This window comes from Tamandua tetradactyla, chromosome 7 (genome assembly GCF_023851605.1).
Source record: "Tamandua tetradactyla isolate mTamTet1 chromosome 7, mTamTet1.pri, whole genome shotgun sequence".
In the NCBI taxonomy this organism is placed as follows: Eukaryota; Metazoa; Chordata; class Mammalia; order Pilosa; family Myrmecophagidae; genus Tamandua; species Tamandua tetradactyla.
Genome location: NC_135333.1, coordinates 113,754,476 through 113,770,270, shown reverse-complemented (window position 1 = coordinate 113,770,270; position 15,795 = coordinate 113,754,476). Strand labels below are relative to the sequence as shown.

Here is a 15,795-nt window from a genome sequence, read left to right as displayed (position 1 = left end):
CTTTTCAAATATTGTCAAGCTTCTGATTAGGCACATGATCACACTACAATGGCATGATTTTATCAACAATTCCAAAGTTCTCCACAACTTTAGGCTACAGTATGAGAGCCAAATTACTCCAAGTCTGTCTCGCTGAATCCAATATCAAAATTTTGTCCCTCAATAGAAATGTCCTGATGATGAGGGGGAGAAAGCCTGGCTCATGTGAGGGCGCAGGGCAGGCAGCTCAGCCCAAAACAGCTGCTTTAGATATTCCAGAAAAAGGAACCCAGCTAGGAATTGCCTAGGAATTCTTCCTGCAAAATAATCCTCCAGGCTTAAAGCTGTTCTCTTTCCCTTGGGCTAATCCCAGAAAGTTCCTTTTCCTTTTTACCTTGCCCTTTCCACCTGCTTTTTCACCCTCCTTTCTTTCCCTGTGTCTCCTGTCACCTTCATATATTTCTTTTCTCTCAATTTTCCTCTATTCCTCTCCTCTTTTTGATTTCTCCTGTCTTCTCCCACTCTGCTCATTTGGCAATGCCATGTTTGCTCTCTTTCTCCTCTGACTTTTCTTTGTCTGTCTCCTTCCCTACAATGTCTGTGTGAGGTGTTGATTTGCCTGTACCCAGAGCTGGCTAGAATGGAAGCTCTTTATGCCAGCACACCCAGCACCCTGCCCAGGATAGCAAAGTTGGAAGGACACTTCTTCTTTGGTACTTTTCCTCACACTGCAGGGAACGTGTTACTCACCTCTTTTTCAAAAGCAGGGCTAAGGTGAGAAGGAATAGGGAAGTATGGGAGGCCTGGAGACCTTTTTGAGGCTGCCCTGCCAGGTGTGGTTTCCCTATTTAGACTAAAGAATTGTAAACCCTCAAAAGACCTGTCATTTTTAAAGACCAGACAGTATTCCAAAGGCAAGTAAGGAATCGCCTACCTGGCTGCTGACATGAAGCTGGAGAGTTAACTATTTCAGAAAAAGAGGTCACTCCTGCTTTGATTGCTTCAAACGCTGCTGAAGGAGCAGCCAGCTCCCTTGCGCTTGCCTACTTCCTGAAATGGCTTCAATAAAATGTCACTGAGCTCCCTAGTTCTTGGCTGAGTTTGTGTCTTATCTTGCCGTCAGAGGACAGCCTTGGAACTGGTGGGTTGGATACTTTGACCCACAACAGGTCCCATGAGCTGTCCTGCGGCTCACGAGCCGTCCTGAGCTCCTGGAGACAGTCCTCAGCAAGAGGAAGTGGCGGGGTGCTGCTCCACTGGGCGCCCATCTGCCCGGCGAGCCCTGCCCTCCCAGTTCTTCCCGACATTTCACTCGTTTCCTCCTGCAGAAATGGCACTGAAATCTGGTCTGGCTTCTTGGTAGTTCCGTCACCATCAACCCCATTCCCTGGGCCCACCCCTGTGGTGTTTACCCCAAGGAAACTCCTTCCCCTGACACTGGACAGCAGGACCATCCCCACTCGACCTCTGTGTCCACCACCACCCGCGGCCTCCCGTTAACACCTTCACTTCCCTAAGCCCTCGTCTTCCCCCTCACTACTCTAGAATCCAAAGTCAAGACTGCTACAAAAGGAGATCCTGTGAAATGTCACTATTAGACTGAGAATTCCCGAGGTATAAGGAACTTTTGTGTCCCAGACTCCTTGGGACACTGAGGAACCGAGAAAACACAGCACATCTTAATGGTAGATTCCCGGCTCCTCACCCAGGCATCTCTGCACCCGAGCAGCAAAGCACAGCACACAACTGGACCCCAGGCTTATCACACCCCAGCTATGTGACTCTGAGGAGTTACTTAACCACTCTGTTCCTTAGTACCTACATCGCGGCCTTGTCGTAAGAATTAGATAGATAATAGGTACAAAGTGCTCAGATGCTTCCAGCACATGGTAAGCAGCCAATAATGTTAACAGTATTATTGTTGGCTTGATTTTGACCTGGAAAAAAAAAATCACAGCCTGGAAGGGAAAACCAACCTGCCACAGCAGAGGTTTCACTGATGGGAGTGATGAAAGGAGGAGGAAAGGGAAATGGGGACTTCCCCAGCATCTCCAAAGAGCTGTGTCTGTTACCCGGGTTCTGGGGAGAAAGCCTGTATCCCACATCCACCTGAAAAATTCCTGAGAGTGACTGTCCCAGAGATGGCCTCAGGCCAGAGCAACCTCTGTCTAGCTTCGAATGGGTGGAAAGAAAGAGAAAGGAATGGGGACATGGTACCCCTAATGACTGAAATCAATGCATGCCTTTAGGGGAGTGGGGAGGGTGGGAAGAGCCTTGGAGAGAGAGCCCCTTCTCCCCTCCTGAAGTACAAGCATCTTCTCTTGAGTCTCCTCCATCTCTTTTTTACTTAAAAGGACCCTGATGGGACAGGAGAAGCTGAGCTAGAGCCAGGACCCACCTTTCTGGGGAGGGGGATCCAGCCTGCTATAGGTAGGGTTTTCCAAAATCCCTTCCTCCTGGGAACCTCTAGGACCACGCACTTGGGCCTGGAGCATCTCAGAAAAACATCAAAACAGCCCTGAGGGAATAGAGCATCCTCAAGCATATCTAATTTGCCCTCTAATCCCGGGGCAGTTAGGGTTTATAGTTCATGTCTCCTGTCCCTCCTCCCCACCAATGAAAAAGCACAAAATCCCAACTCTCCCTTTCCTTGAGGCTAAGCTACTGAATATGTCAAACACATATGTCAAACATTGGTTGTCCCCTTTCATCACCCCCACAAACAAGGAAGGAGGACAAGTGGGGATTTGATAGACCTGCCAGCTCTGACCATTGGCTTCTTTTCTTTGCTCTTTGCTACCCTAATTATCCACCTTGGCACTTAGCAGATACCAATATACCAAGCTTATAAACCTGATTGAATAGTGATTTGGGGTTTAACCCAGCTCAGCCCTCCAGCCCCCTAACAGATAAAAGGGGGAAACTGAGGCATGACTCCATAATTGGTGCTGCCCACGTCTCCCTGCCTCTCTCTTCTGCCATGTCATACCACTCCTTCCAGGTGGGCTCCAGATGCAGCAGCCGGGGCTTTAGCTAGTGCTCAGCTGTCGTTCCCCGAATAGCGGCCCACAACTCAGTGAACGAGGGGCCAAGCCGGCCTGGAGGCAGCGGGGTCCTCCGAGCCGTCGGCTGCCTCGGCTCACGGAGCCTGTGTAACGTGGGCTTTGCAAGGCCCCGGATTGCCTCCAGGTGTGGCCTTCCTGCTTTCGGGTACCGAGTGGGGGTCCCCTGTGGGCCTCTGCCCTGCATCACCCCCATCACCATCAATGAGAACCTGCTGGTCCCACTCGAGCTGGAGATCGATCCGACCGTGCAGAAGGTGAAGAGGGATGAGAAGGAGCAGATCAAGTGCCTCAATAACCGCTTTGCCTCGTTCATCAACAAGGTAAGAGGCTGGGGCCCAAGTGGCCCAGGGCCATGGGACAAGAACCACTGAAAAGAACATGCTGTGTCTGGTCTAGGGAGAGCAGGAAGAGACTGACAATAGAGAAACCCTGGTTGGCCCATTGGCCTCGCCTGCACTCCACGACCACTAATTGTTGAAAGCTGATGAGATCAGATCAGCACAAAACACTTCTGTTTCCTGATGCATTTTTTAAATGTCATCTTCCTCTGGATAGTATCTGATAAAATCACCAAGGTTGTCTAAAGTCAGACTACAAGAAGAACTTCCAAGCAATGATAGATACAAAAAGGAATGACTGAAGAGACCAAGAAATGTGCTCTCTGAAAAGGCTTTAAGGATAGTGCCTCAGGCTGTGTGCCTGAGTGGGGTTGAGATCCTTGGGCCTGGAGGCAGGGATGAGTGCTGGGACCCCTGAATGTACTACCATCTCAGACTTAGGAAGAGAAGGTGTGCAGTCCAAGCTAGGAACATGAGGTGGCTGTCACCAGACATGCAGGGGAGGGGATCATGCTGCCTTTAGAAGGTGCTAAATTGGGCTGTCATCCTTATCCTTTGGCCACCCACAGAACTAGTTCCCATGCCCCGGTGAAGCTCTTGGAGTCAGGATCCAAGGGCTGAGCCAGTGTTTCTGGTGACCCCATGGTTTAGAGCCGAGTCCTGGCCAGGAGTCAGGGTCTTAATGCAGGCTCCACTCCTACCACCCCAGGGGCCCCTTACAAGTCACTCACCTTACAGCCTCAGGGACCCTGCAACCCTGCAGGGGGGAAGAAGGTGCAATGGCAAGAGAATTAAAGGGCTAATATATATATAAGTGCTTCCAAAAGGAACTCATTTTATGAAATCAGAAAGAAAGATAGATGTTAAAGATCAAGATGGTATAATCTAGGAATGCCTAGAGTGTATAATAATAGTGAAATGTACAATGCACAAACTTTAAAAATGTTTTTGCATGAGGAAGAACAAAGGAATGTCATTATTGCAGGGTGCTGAAAATAGATGATAATTAATACTTTAAAATGTCACCTTATGTGTGAGACTAAAGCAAAAAATGTTTATTTGTTACAAAATTTATATTTTGATTAGAGCATTTCCTAATATAACTCATGTAGATAGTTTGACTGAATGTCATAAGAACTTGGAATCTCAGGTAGGACATGAGATTTTGTTGGTTTGTCCAGAGTGATGCCCCGATGAATTCCAGAGTGATTTGATCAGTGACTGGAAAAGTATTTGCAAGCCCCCTTCGGGGAATCGTGAGAACGGGGGAAAACTCAACTTCCCCAAGTTGAATTCTTGATATTCTTACAAGCAGTGTGGACAACCAAAGCTATAGGCTGAGCCCCCAGTCTTGGGGTTTGTTCATATGAAACTTAACCCCACAAAGGATAGGTCAAGTCTACTTAAAATTTAGGCCTAAGAGTCACCCCCAAGAGAGCCTCTTTTGTTGCTCAGCTGTGGCCTCTCTTTCCAGCCAACATAACGAGCAGTCTCACCACCCTACCCCTCTCTGCATGGGACATGACTCCCAGGGGTGTGGACCTTCCTGGCAACGTGGGACAGAGATCCTGGAATGAGCTGAGACTCAGCATCAAGGGACTGAGTAAAGCCCTAGAATGAGCTGAGAATTAACATCAAGGGATTGAGAGAACCTTCTCGACCAAAGGGGGAAGAGTGAAATGAAACTAAGTGTCAATGGCTGAGAGATTCCAAACAGAGTCGAGAGGTTATCCTGGAGGTTATTCTTATGCATTAAGTAGATATCACCTTGTTGTTCAAGATGTAGCGGAGAGACTGGAGGGAACTGCCTGAAAATGTAGAGCTGTGTTCCAGTAGCCATGTTTCTTGATGATGATTGAACAATGATATAGCTTTCACAATGAGACTCTATGAATGTGAAAACCTTGTGTCTGATGCTCCTTTTAGCTACTATATCAACAGAAGAGTAGAACATATGGAATAAAAATAAATAATAGGGGGAACAAATGTTAAAATAAATTTAGTTTGAAATGCAAGTGGTAAATGAAAGCGAGGGGTAAGGGGTAGGGTATGTATAATCTTTTTTTCTCTATTATTGTTTTCTTTCTTTTTCTGTTGTCTTTTTATTTTTTTCTAAATCGATGCAAATGTTCTAAGAAATGATGACTATGCAACTATGTGATGATATTAAGAATTACTGATTGTATATGTAGAATGGAATATCTTAATGTTTTGTTTGTTAATTTTTTTAATTAATAAAAAAAAAGTAAAAATCTTTAGAAACCCAAGACACTGGAACAAGAACCAATACCAGACTTCTTTATAGTTACAAAATTAAATCAAGAAATACTGAAAAAAAAAAAAAAAAAGGAACTCATTTTAGTCAAATGGGAATTACACTTACAGTTTTACTTTTAAGGCCCCAAGTTCTGGTGTAAACTCATTTCAATAAATAGCATAGGCCTGCTCACCGACAGCATCACAACCACCTTCTAGATGGTTAGGAGCCTCCAGATGATGTGGCCAGTGACAGCAACACTAGTTCTTCTATAGCATTCTTGGGAGACCATGCACAATTATGGAAAATATGTGGAAAATTATGGAAAAAGGGGACCCTGTCCCCTTTGCCAATGACCAGCAGGCAACTATGGTCAACTCACTCAGCTTCTCCTAATTTCAGTTTCCAGTTGACAACTTTCCATGTTACAGTAACCCTGACCTTCCGGGAGCCCAGCCACGCACGATGCAGCAGAGTAGGCCAAAAGTGCTTGGAGCCTTAGGACGAAATGCTTGATCTGACCTTCTCCCCTGGGCTATAATACAAGAAAGCCCTGACTCTGAAGAATAATGTCACCAGCTTATGTTCAGATGAAGATTTACACAGTGCTTTCCTCTACACAATCCCACTTGAGGATGCAAAGTGAGGCTTGAAGGGGCGGGATGGTTTGGTCAAGGCCACAAGGCTGGGCTGGAAGGTGGGCTGCCCCAGACCTCTTAGGGCAGTATTCTCTCCACTACAAAATGCAGCCTCCAAGTGGAAAATGGGGGCCCTAAAACCTCCCAACAGGCAGGGGAGACACAGACACGTACATGCTCAGGTGCCAGCCTCTGCAGAGCTCCCAATCTTGACAAATTCTAGCACGCTGGCTGCAGTGTTCTGGGAGAACACAAACCCATTCCCTGCCCCTATAGGTGCGGTTCCTGGAGCAGCAGAACAAGCTGCAGAGGTGCTGCCAGAGCAACACTGAACCCATCTTTGAGACTTACATCTGTGCCCTGCGGACGCAGCTGGACTGTGTGGCCGGGGACCGAGCAAGGCTGGAGGCAGAGCTCTGCAGCCTCCAGGATGTACTGGAGGGCTACAAGACAAAGTGAGTCTGCTCTGCTTTCACCCCACAAGGGGTAGGGTGGGCATGGACTTTGGAGCCAACAGAGCCCATCACAAACCAGCTGGGAAACTGGCAAGCTACTTAAACGATCTGAGCCTCAGTGTCCCCATCTATGAAATAGGAAAACTAAATCTTAGTTCATTAGGTGGTAGCACAACTAAGTGGTATAGCATCGAGTCTACTGCCCTTTTGGCACATGATGGGAGCTCTGAAACTGCATTTCTGACTTCCTCTCCCTTCCCACTATCCTGCCCAAATGAGATCCTTGTTATCCTCTCACTGTGAAACAAATCCATTCACCAGTCATTTCAGGCACCTCAGGTTTCTGCCTGCTCAGCCTTACCTTACATCAATCCCCTTGCAAGTCCCAAACTACTTCTGATTCCCCAAACAGATCCCCACACATTTCTTCCTCCAAGCTTTGGCCCCTGCTATTCCTTCTGCCTGAAAAGCCCTCTTTCCTTTTATTCACACCACATCCAGACTAATATATTTCACCTTTTCTCCTATCCCCTGAATTCCCACATCCTGCCCTGCACAGCTGGAAATAATCATCCCCACCTCTGAATTCCCACAGCACCATCTCTCTCAATCTCACATCTCAGCTGTTCATCTGTCCTGCTGGGGCTGATTGACAGCCAGGAGTAGGGAGTGAGTAAGCATACGTTAATGAAAAGCCTGCCGGCAAATAGATTCCAGTGCTTGCAAGAAACTGGGGCCCAGATAAATTGCAATCACTGGTCCTGAGTGGGCTGTTCCCAGGCCCAGTACCCCATGGGACTGCATGCTCTCTGGGGGAGGGGAACGATGAGTCACATTTCCAGTGTTGAGAAACGAGCTCAAGCATGCTGAAGGCAAAGGGGCAAAAGGAATGTACGTCAGTAAAAGTAGAGCCCTGTGGGAGGCACTCATGCCACAGGTCTTACCCTTGTACATACTAAGTGCCAGGTGATGTGCAGGGCAGTGTGGGTATTACAGGGAGAGAAGGTCTGGCTCCTTCCTTCAGGATGCCCCAGTTCAGTATACCCAGGCCACCCAAGTGTGTATACACACACACACACACACACACACACACACACACATACGAACCATGAAAATGAGGTACAGAGCAGAAGGAGAGAGGAATCCCAAAAAGAGGGAGAAGGAAGGGGCCCAAGAAGGCTTCCTGGAGGAGGTAACATTTGTTTGGGGCCTTGAAAGATAAGTCTCATTCCAGTAGCTCCTTATAAAGGGTTGTCCAGAGGAGACTCTGTAAAGAGGGAGGGACAGGAGCAAGTGGCAAGGAAGGGCTGGAGGGTGTTAAAAGGGAGATGGGACAACTCAAACAAAGACTGAGACAGAGGCGCGATACAACAAGGGAGAATCCCTTCCTTGAGGAGTAAGTAGCAAGGTATGATACAAGATGGTTAGGAGACATGGTTTACAGCTCAAGATGAGGACTTTGGGTTTTAAAAGTGAGGCATAGGAGAAATGTGAGATCAGAATGGCATTTTAACAAATAATAGCAAACATGGGACCAGGCACTGTCCTAATATAGCTTTGCAGATACTAACTCATGTGGTATGTTAATTCACAACAGCCTTGTGAGCCCAGTAACAGCATCATCCTCATTCTACAGATGACGAAATTGAGGTATAGAGAGGTTGTAAGTAACTTACGCAAAGCCACACAGCAAGGAACGGAGCTGGGATTCAAACCCAAGGAATCAGGCACCAGTGGGCACTGCTTGTACCCTGGCACCGCTCTCCTGGACAAAGGAAAGCTGAGCTTCAGAAAGCCACTGAGTCATTCTGGCCAGGCTGAAGCCCCCAAACCTGACTCCCTCTGCCTTAGGAGAGCAATGAGTGGGCTGAGGAGTTCCCCAGAAGGAAATCCCTGGGCTGTGGCTATGGGCCTGGTAAAGTGGTAATTGCTACCTCTGCAACGGAAATGCCAGGTAGAGGCCAAGCTCAGAAGCCTCCAGGGAAGAGGAGGCATGGGGTCCACTGGGAACTGCAGTGACTGCAGCCAACTCTCAGAGGAACTCAGAAAAGACAGAACTGTGCCAGCAAAGGCCAGCCAACCTTTCTGCACCTTCCCAGAGGAAACACTAGATGAAGTGCGCTTCCTCAGCCGCAAGATGGAATGAAGATAACCTCAAGGAGAACCTTTCAGGGCGTGCACGAGAACAGACTACCAGGAGAGGGGAGGGGGTAAACTTGAAAATAGACTAATGAGAAGCTATGGTGATTGGTACCCAAAAGTCTCCTTCCCTCAGGTGTGAAATTGAAGCCCTTTCCAAACTCCATAAGCCCCACTATAAAAATTTTTCTTTTTCCGCCAGATATGAAGAGGAGCTCTCCCTGCGGCCTTGTGCTGAAAATGAGTTTGTTGCCTTGAAAAAGGTGAGGGGCAGGGTATGGGGAGGGAGACGAACCCTGAATTTGCATAGCTGACCTCAGGATCCCCCTCCTGGACTGTGTCCCAAGTGTCACAGCCCACTCACCCCGCAGACAGTGTCTCTCACTCCTCAGACTCCCGGGTCAGTCCACTGCCCCCAGGAAAGAGGTCAGGTTCCTCCCACCCCTTTCTAAAGGGCAGTGTTCTCGTTTGCTAGCTGCCGGAATGCAGTATACCAGAAATGGAATGGCGTTTAAAAGGGGGAATTTAATAAATTGCTAGTTTACAGCTAAGGCCAAGAAAATGTTCCAATTAAAACAAGTCTTTATATATGTCCAATCTAAGGCATCCAGGGAAAGATACCTTGGTTCAAGAAGGCCGCTGAAGTTCAGGGTTTCTCTCTCAAGTGAGAAGGCACATGGCGAACAAGGTCAGGGCTTCTCTCTCATCTGGAAAGGCATGTGGCAAACACAACGTCATCTGCTAGCTTCCTCTCCTGGCTTCCTTTCATGAAGCTCCCTGGGAGGTGTTTTCCTTCTTCATTTCCAAAGGTCCCTGGTTGGCAGACTCTCTGCTTCTCGTGGCTATGTCGTTCTGCTCTCTCAGAATCTCTAGGTTTCTCCAAAATGTTTCCTCTTTTATAGGATTCCAATAAACTAATCAAGACCCACCCATTCGGGTGAGACATGTCTCTATCTAATCCAGTTTAATAGCTACTCTTGATTGAGTCACATCTCCAGGGAGATGATCTAATTACAGTTTCAAACATACAGTTCTGAATAGGGATTAGAAGAAACGGCTGGATTTATAAAATGGAATTAGGATTAAAATGTGGCTTTTCTAGGGCACATACCAGCATGGGCAGTGACTGACCTGGCCTCAACCTCCCAATTCACTGGACCAAGAGAGGTTAGGGGTTGTGTCTGCACCTGCCTGAGAAGCTAGACATGTGGCTGATCCCAAATTTTAAAAAAAGAAAAAAAAAAATCTGACTTGAACTAACTTCCCAAAGATGAAATGACTATGACCATTTTCTCCCCAGACAGACAGATCTTTTAAGGCCAGGGGTCCACAAAGCAAGCTCTGAGAAGCCATATTCAGGGCTCCTTTAAACCCCATTCCCTTGGGATCCTTCCCCATCAGGAGACCAGGCCATAGCACGGAGTCCCGGGGCTGGGCCCCCTCTCTCCCACCTTGCTTCCGTCACCCCTTCGCTGCTCGGGGCTAAACGCGGAAGGGTAGGACAGCACCTGCCGCCAGCTTGCCCGGGAGGGGCCCCAGGTTATAGCGCCGCCGCTGCTCTGGCCGCAGGATGTGGACACCGCCTTCCTGATGAAGGCCAACCTGGAGACAAACGCGGAGGCTCTGCAACAGGAGACTGACTTCCTGAAAAGCCTGTATGAACAGGCACCTGTGGCCACGCTGCCCACCAGGTGGTCAGTCGGGGGCCAGCTCCGTGGGAGCAGCCGGGTGGGAACGCCCCATGCAGCGGGTCCGTTTTGGGACAAGCAGCCTTAACGAGGAGCGCGTCAGGAAACCAGGAGTGGGCCTCAGGGCAGCTAGACCTCCCAGCCCTGGGCTGTAACTAATTACAGTTTCAATACTAATTGGCGATGATGGCAAAGAGGGCTCTGGGCTTCAAAGCATGGGAGGAGACTGATGTTTATGGGGTCTCAATCCTAGGTAATTAGGGGCTTGCTGGAAAGGTGGGTGCTCTGAGGGCAATTCAGTTTAGCAAATATGATGGTCTCAGCCCCAACTGCCCTGGCTGTGAAAGGCACCGTGCATTCCTTCCCTCATTCAATGGCTATTCATTGAGCATGCATCATGTGCCAAGGATGGTTCTAGGTACTTGAGACCCAAGAGGGAACAGAGCAGACAGCAATCCCGGCCTACGTGTCACTTTCATTCTAGAGGCAGGGGGAGACAGACAATATACAAGAGAAGTAAGTATTTAAGTGAAAAGTGCGAAGAAAGAAATAAACCAGAAGGGAAGGGAGAGCTGTAGGGGTGCGAATTTAAACCAGGTGGTCAGGGGAGGACGGCACATTAAGGTGTGGCACCAGGAGGACATGAAGAGCCTGACCATCCCTGTCCTCAAGGATTACAGTCGAGGCTGGAGAGGAGGAGATGGGCAACCTACCACACTGAAACCCACTGCAGCATGAAACAACTCGAGCAGCAGGTTAAGGAAATTTGGTGACAGAAGATGCCTACTGTATCTGGAAAGGCAGACACATTGGTTTTTGCTCTGGATCTTGAAGGATGAGGAGATTTCAGTCCGCAGAGAATGGGGGGAAAGGTGTGGCATGCAAGTGCAGTAGGAGGAGAGGGAGGGAAGGGGGACGCCTGCCACTTCCCCCGTGAGACGGGCTCCAGGCCTGGACGGTAAAGGAGAACAGGCTGGGAAGGTATCTTAGGACCAGGTCCCAAGACATCTGCAGAGCTGTGCTAAGAACTTTGCACATTTTTTCTGAAGGCGACGTGTGCTCCTGTTCAGGAAATGCCCAAGCTTTGCTCTATCCACTGCAGAGAATCCTGGCCCAAAGTCAGCCACTGGTGGCTCGGTCTGTGGTTCACCTTTGGCTGTGTTTCATTCCAAATGGCCCTTCCCGCAATTGCCCTACTAAGTCACTCATGAGTCAGGTGGGCTCAGGGGAAGCAACCTCATTTTCCCATCCTCTTAAGTAAGAATCAGAAAGACAACACTATTAGCTATGGATTATGAAGAACAGAATTTAAAAAGAAAAAAACACACATTAATTAATTAGGGTTTTACTTTTACTCAAATAACCTGAAGTGCAGAAATAGGCTACCTACGGAATGACATGGTAATTTTATGAAACCATCAGGGACCCAGGCTCCTTCTAGCTTTTTACTGTGCCATCCTTAACGTGTGTTTTCATCCTCAGGGTTGCCTCATATTCCATGATGGCTGCAATAGCTCCACTCTTGCATGCTTATTCCAGGCAGAAAGAAGGAAAACACAGGCTAAAAGAAATGCACCAGATGAGCTATTCTCCCTTTAAACAGCCTTTTTTGGAAACTCTAATCAACAATATCCATACTTCTTCTTGGCAAGAACTATATTGCAAGTTCTAGCTGCAAAGGAAGGTTGAGACATATATTTGTTTATCTGGGCTCATTGCCATCCCAAACAATTCAGGGTTCTAAGAAGAGAGTAAATATGGCTTAGGCACCTGCAGGATCTGCTACAGTAACCAAATAAGCAAATAGCCAAACAGAGTGATAATCATCAAGTCGCACTTATGCTTTGGATTTTCTGTATGAGATGCTTCCATTCATTATGTGCAGAAAATCTAGAATTGGCTGATTTTTAAAAATCTATTAATATAAACTGTAACACACTTACTATTCAAAAGTTAGAGTCAAAGTACAAAGGTTTAAAAAAAAAAGCTGTCAAGTCAAAGTAGGATGTAACCTTGTATTTTTGTTTTCCATTGTTTTGAGGGAGAACCTAAAAATACACCTCCATAGGCAGAAATGGTCTGACTTTGGTCCTTGGAAGATTAGGCCTCCCAGGCTAACCACAGAAACCCCTTCGGCGGTCTGGAGGGATGTCTGAAAGGGAAAGCACCCTTGGGAGACTCTCAGCTCTGGGACAGAAAGAAAAGGACAAGACACAGAAAAGCTAAGCATAGAGGTGGGGGCCTTGGAGCTTGGAGGAGAATTTAACAAGCCGAAAGATGCAGAGCTGAGAGGTGAGAAGGGAAGATAAGGGGCGGCCCTGTGAGGACCCCGAAATGGCCAGATATGGAAATGGGACAGAGAATAGATCAAGGGTAAGATCCAGAGAGCACCTGCACTAGGAAGTCCCTGGAGAAAAGACTCGAGGCAGTGAGAAAGGGAGCCGTGAGATCCCACAGAGTGCGGCCTGAGGGTCTGACCTCTCCTGTCCCTCCAGCATGAGGAGCTGAAACTGGCAGACGGGAACCACTGTGACACCCTCCACAATCACAAAAACGAAATCCTGGAAATGAACAAGCTGATCCAGCAGCTGCAGCAAGAACTTGAGAATGTCAAAGCCCAGGTGAGTCCAGGGAAGACCTCTTTGCTCTAATAGCCCTCCCAAGGCTGACCCCCCCCATGTGGATCATGTGGGGTGAGCCCCACACTCCCTGTGCGTGCTGCTGGAGAGGGGGGAGACCTGGGCTGCCTCGCTTATGAGGAAGCAAGTCCTTTCTACAAGAGAGCTGACCAACATCCGGATGAGCAGCCTCAGGAAAGAGTGAGGTCCCCAATTCTGTCAGAGACGAAATAGCAAGGATGCTTCACTAGATGGGAGTATAGAACAGACAGCGTCCGTGGTCCCTTCCAACCTAATTCTGTGATGCTGAAATTCAAGGTGACGCTGGGGAGTTCATAAAATCAGACTCACTCTGTTCTCCTAGGCTAGTGAAGTCCAGCCAGACATTTAAAACCTCTTGGCCCAAAGAAATGGCTCAGTATATCTAGGGGGAAAACTTCAGATCTCGAGGTGATATAGACAAGAAATCTGCCCCATTCCCTATCGGAACCGGAGTAAATCTAGGACGAAACCCATAGTAAATCTGAACGACCACCACACTCTCTCTGTTCTTCTGAGAGTCGGGCCCAGGGCTCCAGGCGTTCCCCCTTAGTGCCTCTCTGTGTCCTTTCCACCAGTGCTGCAAGCTCTCGAGGCTGCCATAACCAAGGCGGAGCAGCAGGGCGAGGCAGCCCGCAGTGACACCCGCTGCAAGCTGGGCCTGGACATGGAGATCGCCACCTACAGGCACCTGCTGGAGGGCGAGGAGCACAGGTGGGTTCAGTGAGGGAGACGTGGTCCAGGATGGGACCCGGGGTGTGGAATATCCAGCAGTCTGCTTGCTGCTGCCGCCCATTTCACAGTCACCCACAGTCCAGCCCAGCACATGCCATACAAGTCCATGGTCCACAGCGAGGGTAGAAGGGGAGACTAAACACACTGATCTACCTCGTTTGTTCTGGGGCCTTTACTTTGTCTCTTCTTTTTTCTCTTACCCCCAGGTTGTGTGAAGGCGTTGGGCCTGTGAATATCTGTATGTAGACCAGCCACACCTTGAGGGTTCTGGGGTTTTAGGGGATTGATCAGTCCAATATAGACAGTCACAACAGCCCTCCCCAGCCCTCTGCATGCCTCCCTCATCCCCAGAGAAGAGTCTGATCTGCCAGCAGCTGCTGGTCTGATGGAGAAGACTTCCTGCAGGGCTCTCCAGCCCTGTCCCAGAGTTTTGGGGCAGAAGCTGTAAGAAACCATACTGACAAGGAAATGCCTTTCTGGAGAAAGAGGATTTAAAGGAGGCTCTAGAAAGAGGGATGAGACAAGTAGAAACTGAGAGCGGGTGAGCCAGGTATCAGGATCGGGCCCTGCCAAAGTTCTGGGCAAGGAGGAGAGAGGCACATAGGACCTTCTAGGCACTTTTACCTGGCAGGAGCGGGGAGACGTGGAAGTTGGTAACTGGGCTGGAGAGTGTTGTTAGAGATAAGCAGCAGCAGGTGGGGCCCAACCAAGCTGAGATGTTCAGGGAAGGCTCCAAGGGCCATGCAGTGTGGCGCCCTGAGCATCCCTTCCTGTTCCCACAGCTGTGACAGTTCCAAAGGCGCTGTCCTGTACGAACCATGTGTGGTCAGCACACTCGTGCTGAAGACCGAGTACTGCCCAGGCAGTGCCAGCGTCCTCCAGGGCAGTGGGGGCTGCAGCTTCGTGGGTACGAGTAAACTCTATACCCCTGTGAGCCGCAGGGACAGCTCAGCTGTGGGAGCGGGCGGAGCTCCAGCACGAAGCTAGGGCTTGGGGACAGCATCTCTAGCCGCAAGTGTTAGCACCTCCGCAGAGGCTGGAAGCCCAGGAAACAAGGCCTCAGCTCCCTAGCCCTGGATACTGCACCCTCTTCCTGCCCCCGAGAGTGGAAGACACGGAAATTCCAAAGTCTCCACCTTCCTGTGTCCACCCCAGGTTTCCGGGACCTGCACCTCAGGTCCCACCCACATCTTTCAGTAGTCACCTTTCACTGAACTGTGTGCAGACCCGAGCTAGGCCTTGGGAACAGGGGTGTGGCGTGCAGAGAAAGAGGATGCAGCACCCATGTCCCCAGGACAGGTGATAGCTCAGCCCTAGGGGGACCAAGAGAATGACCACAGCCCCCAAGCGTTTCTCTTCCAAATGAGAAGACTCGGGTCATGGTTCTGTGATGTCTGTAGATCATTGCAGGAAAGTTTCCCCCAAGGCCAGCCTCCCACGCCACCCAGCTCCCCACACCCCTTCCGTCCAGCTCTTAGGCACTTAAGAAAAGTGAACTTCTTTTAACACCCACCTAAAAGACACTGTTGCAAAAGAAGACACCCGAAATCCCATTCTGCATTCCAGAACGAACAGCCAGGATAGGGGGGTCACTCAGGGTTCTTATTACCACTGGCAGGTGGTAGGTTTACCTGCTTAGGTCTGTTGAACTCAAACTACAAAATTAGTCTTTTCCCTGAGCTCCCATAGGCAGCTGATGGAAGGAGGCTGCAGGGGAACTGCCTAGAACAAAGGGCAAGGGCACACGGCATATTTATCAGACACACGATCAAGAGCTGACATCATTCATTCACTGGACACATGCCCTCTGCCCTCCCTGCCCTGCACATAGCCACCCGATTCCG

General features: G+C 49.1%; 1 protein-coding gene across 1 annotated transcript; it reads left to right on the top strand.

Annotated features, from left to right (window-relative positions):
- The first annotated feature begins 2,959 nt into the window (after nucleotides 1–2,959).
- LOC143690584 (keratin, type II cuticular Hb2-like) lies at nucleotides 2,960–14,973 on the top strand. The gene is given in 9 exon segments (XM_077168244.1): nucleotides 2,960–3,364; nucleotides 6,554–6,732; nucleotides 9,074–9,134; nucleotides 10,441–10,599; nucleotides 13,055–13,184; nucleotides 13,804–13,930; nucleotides 14,158–14,193; nucleotides 14,734–14,873; nucleotides 14,876–14,973. Coding segments are annotated over 9 exon segments (1,335 nt in total).
- The last annotated feature ends 822 nt before the right edge of the window (nucleotides 14,974–15,795 follow it).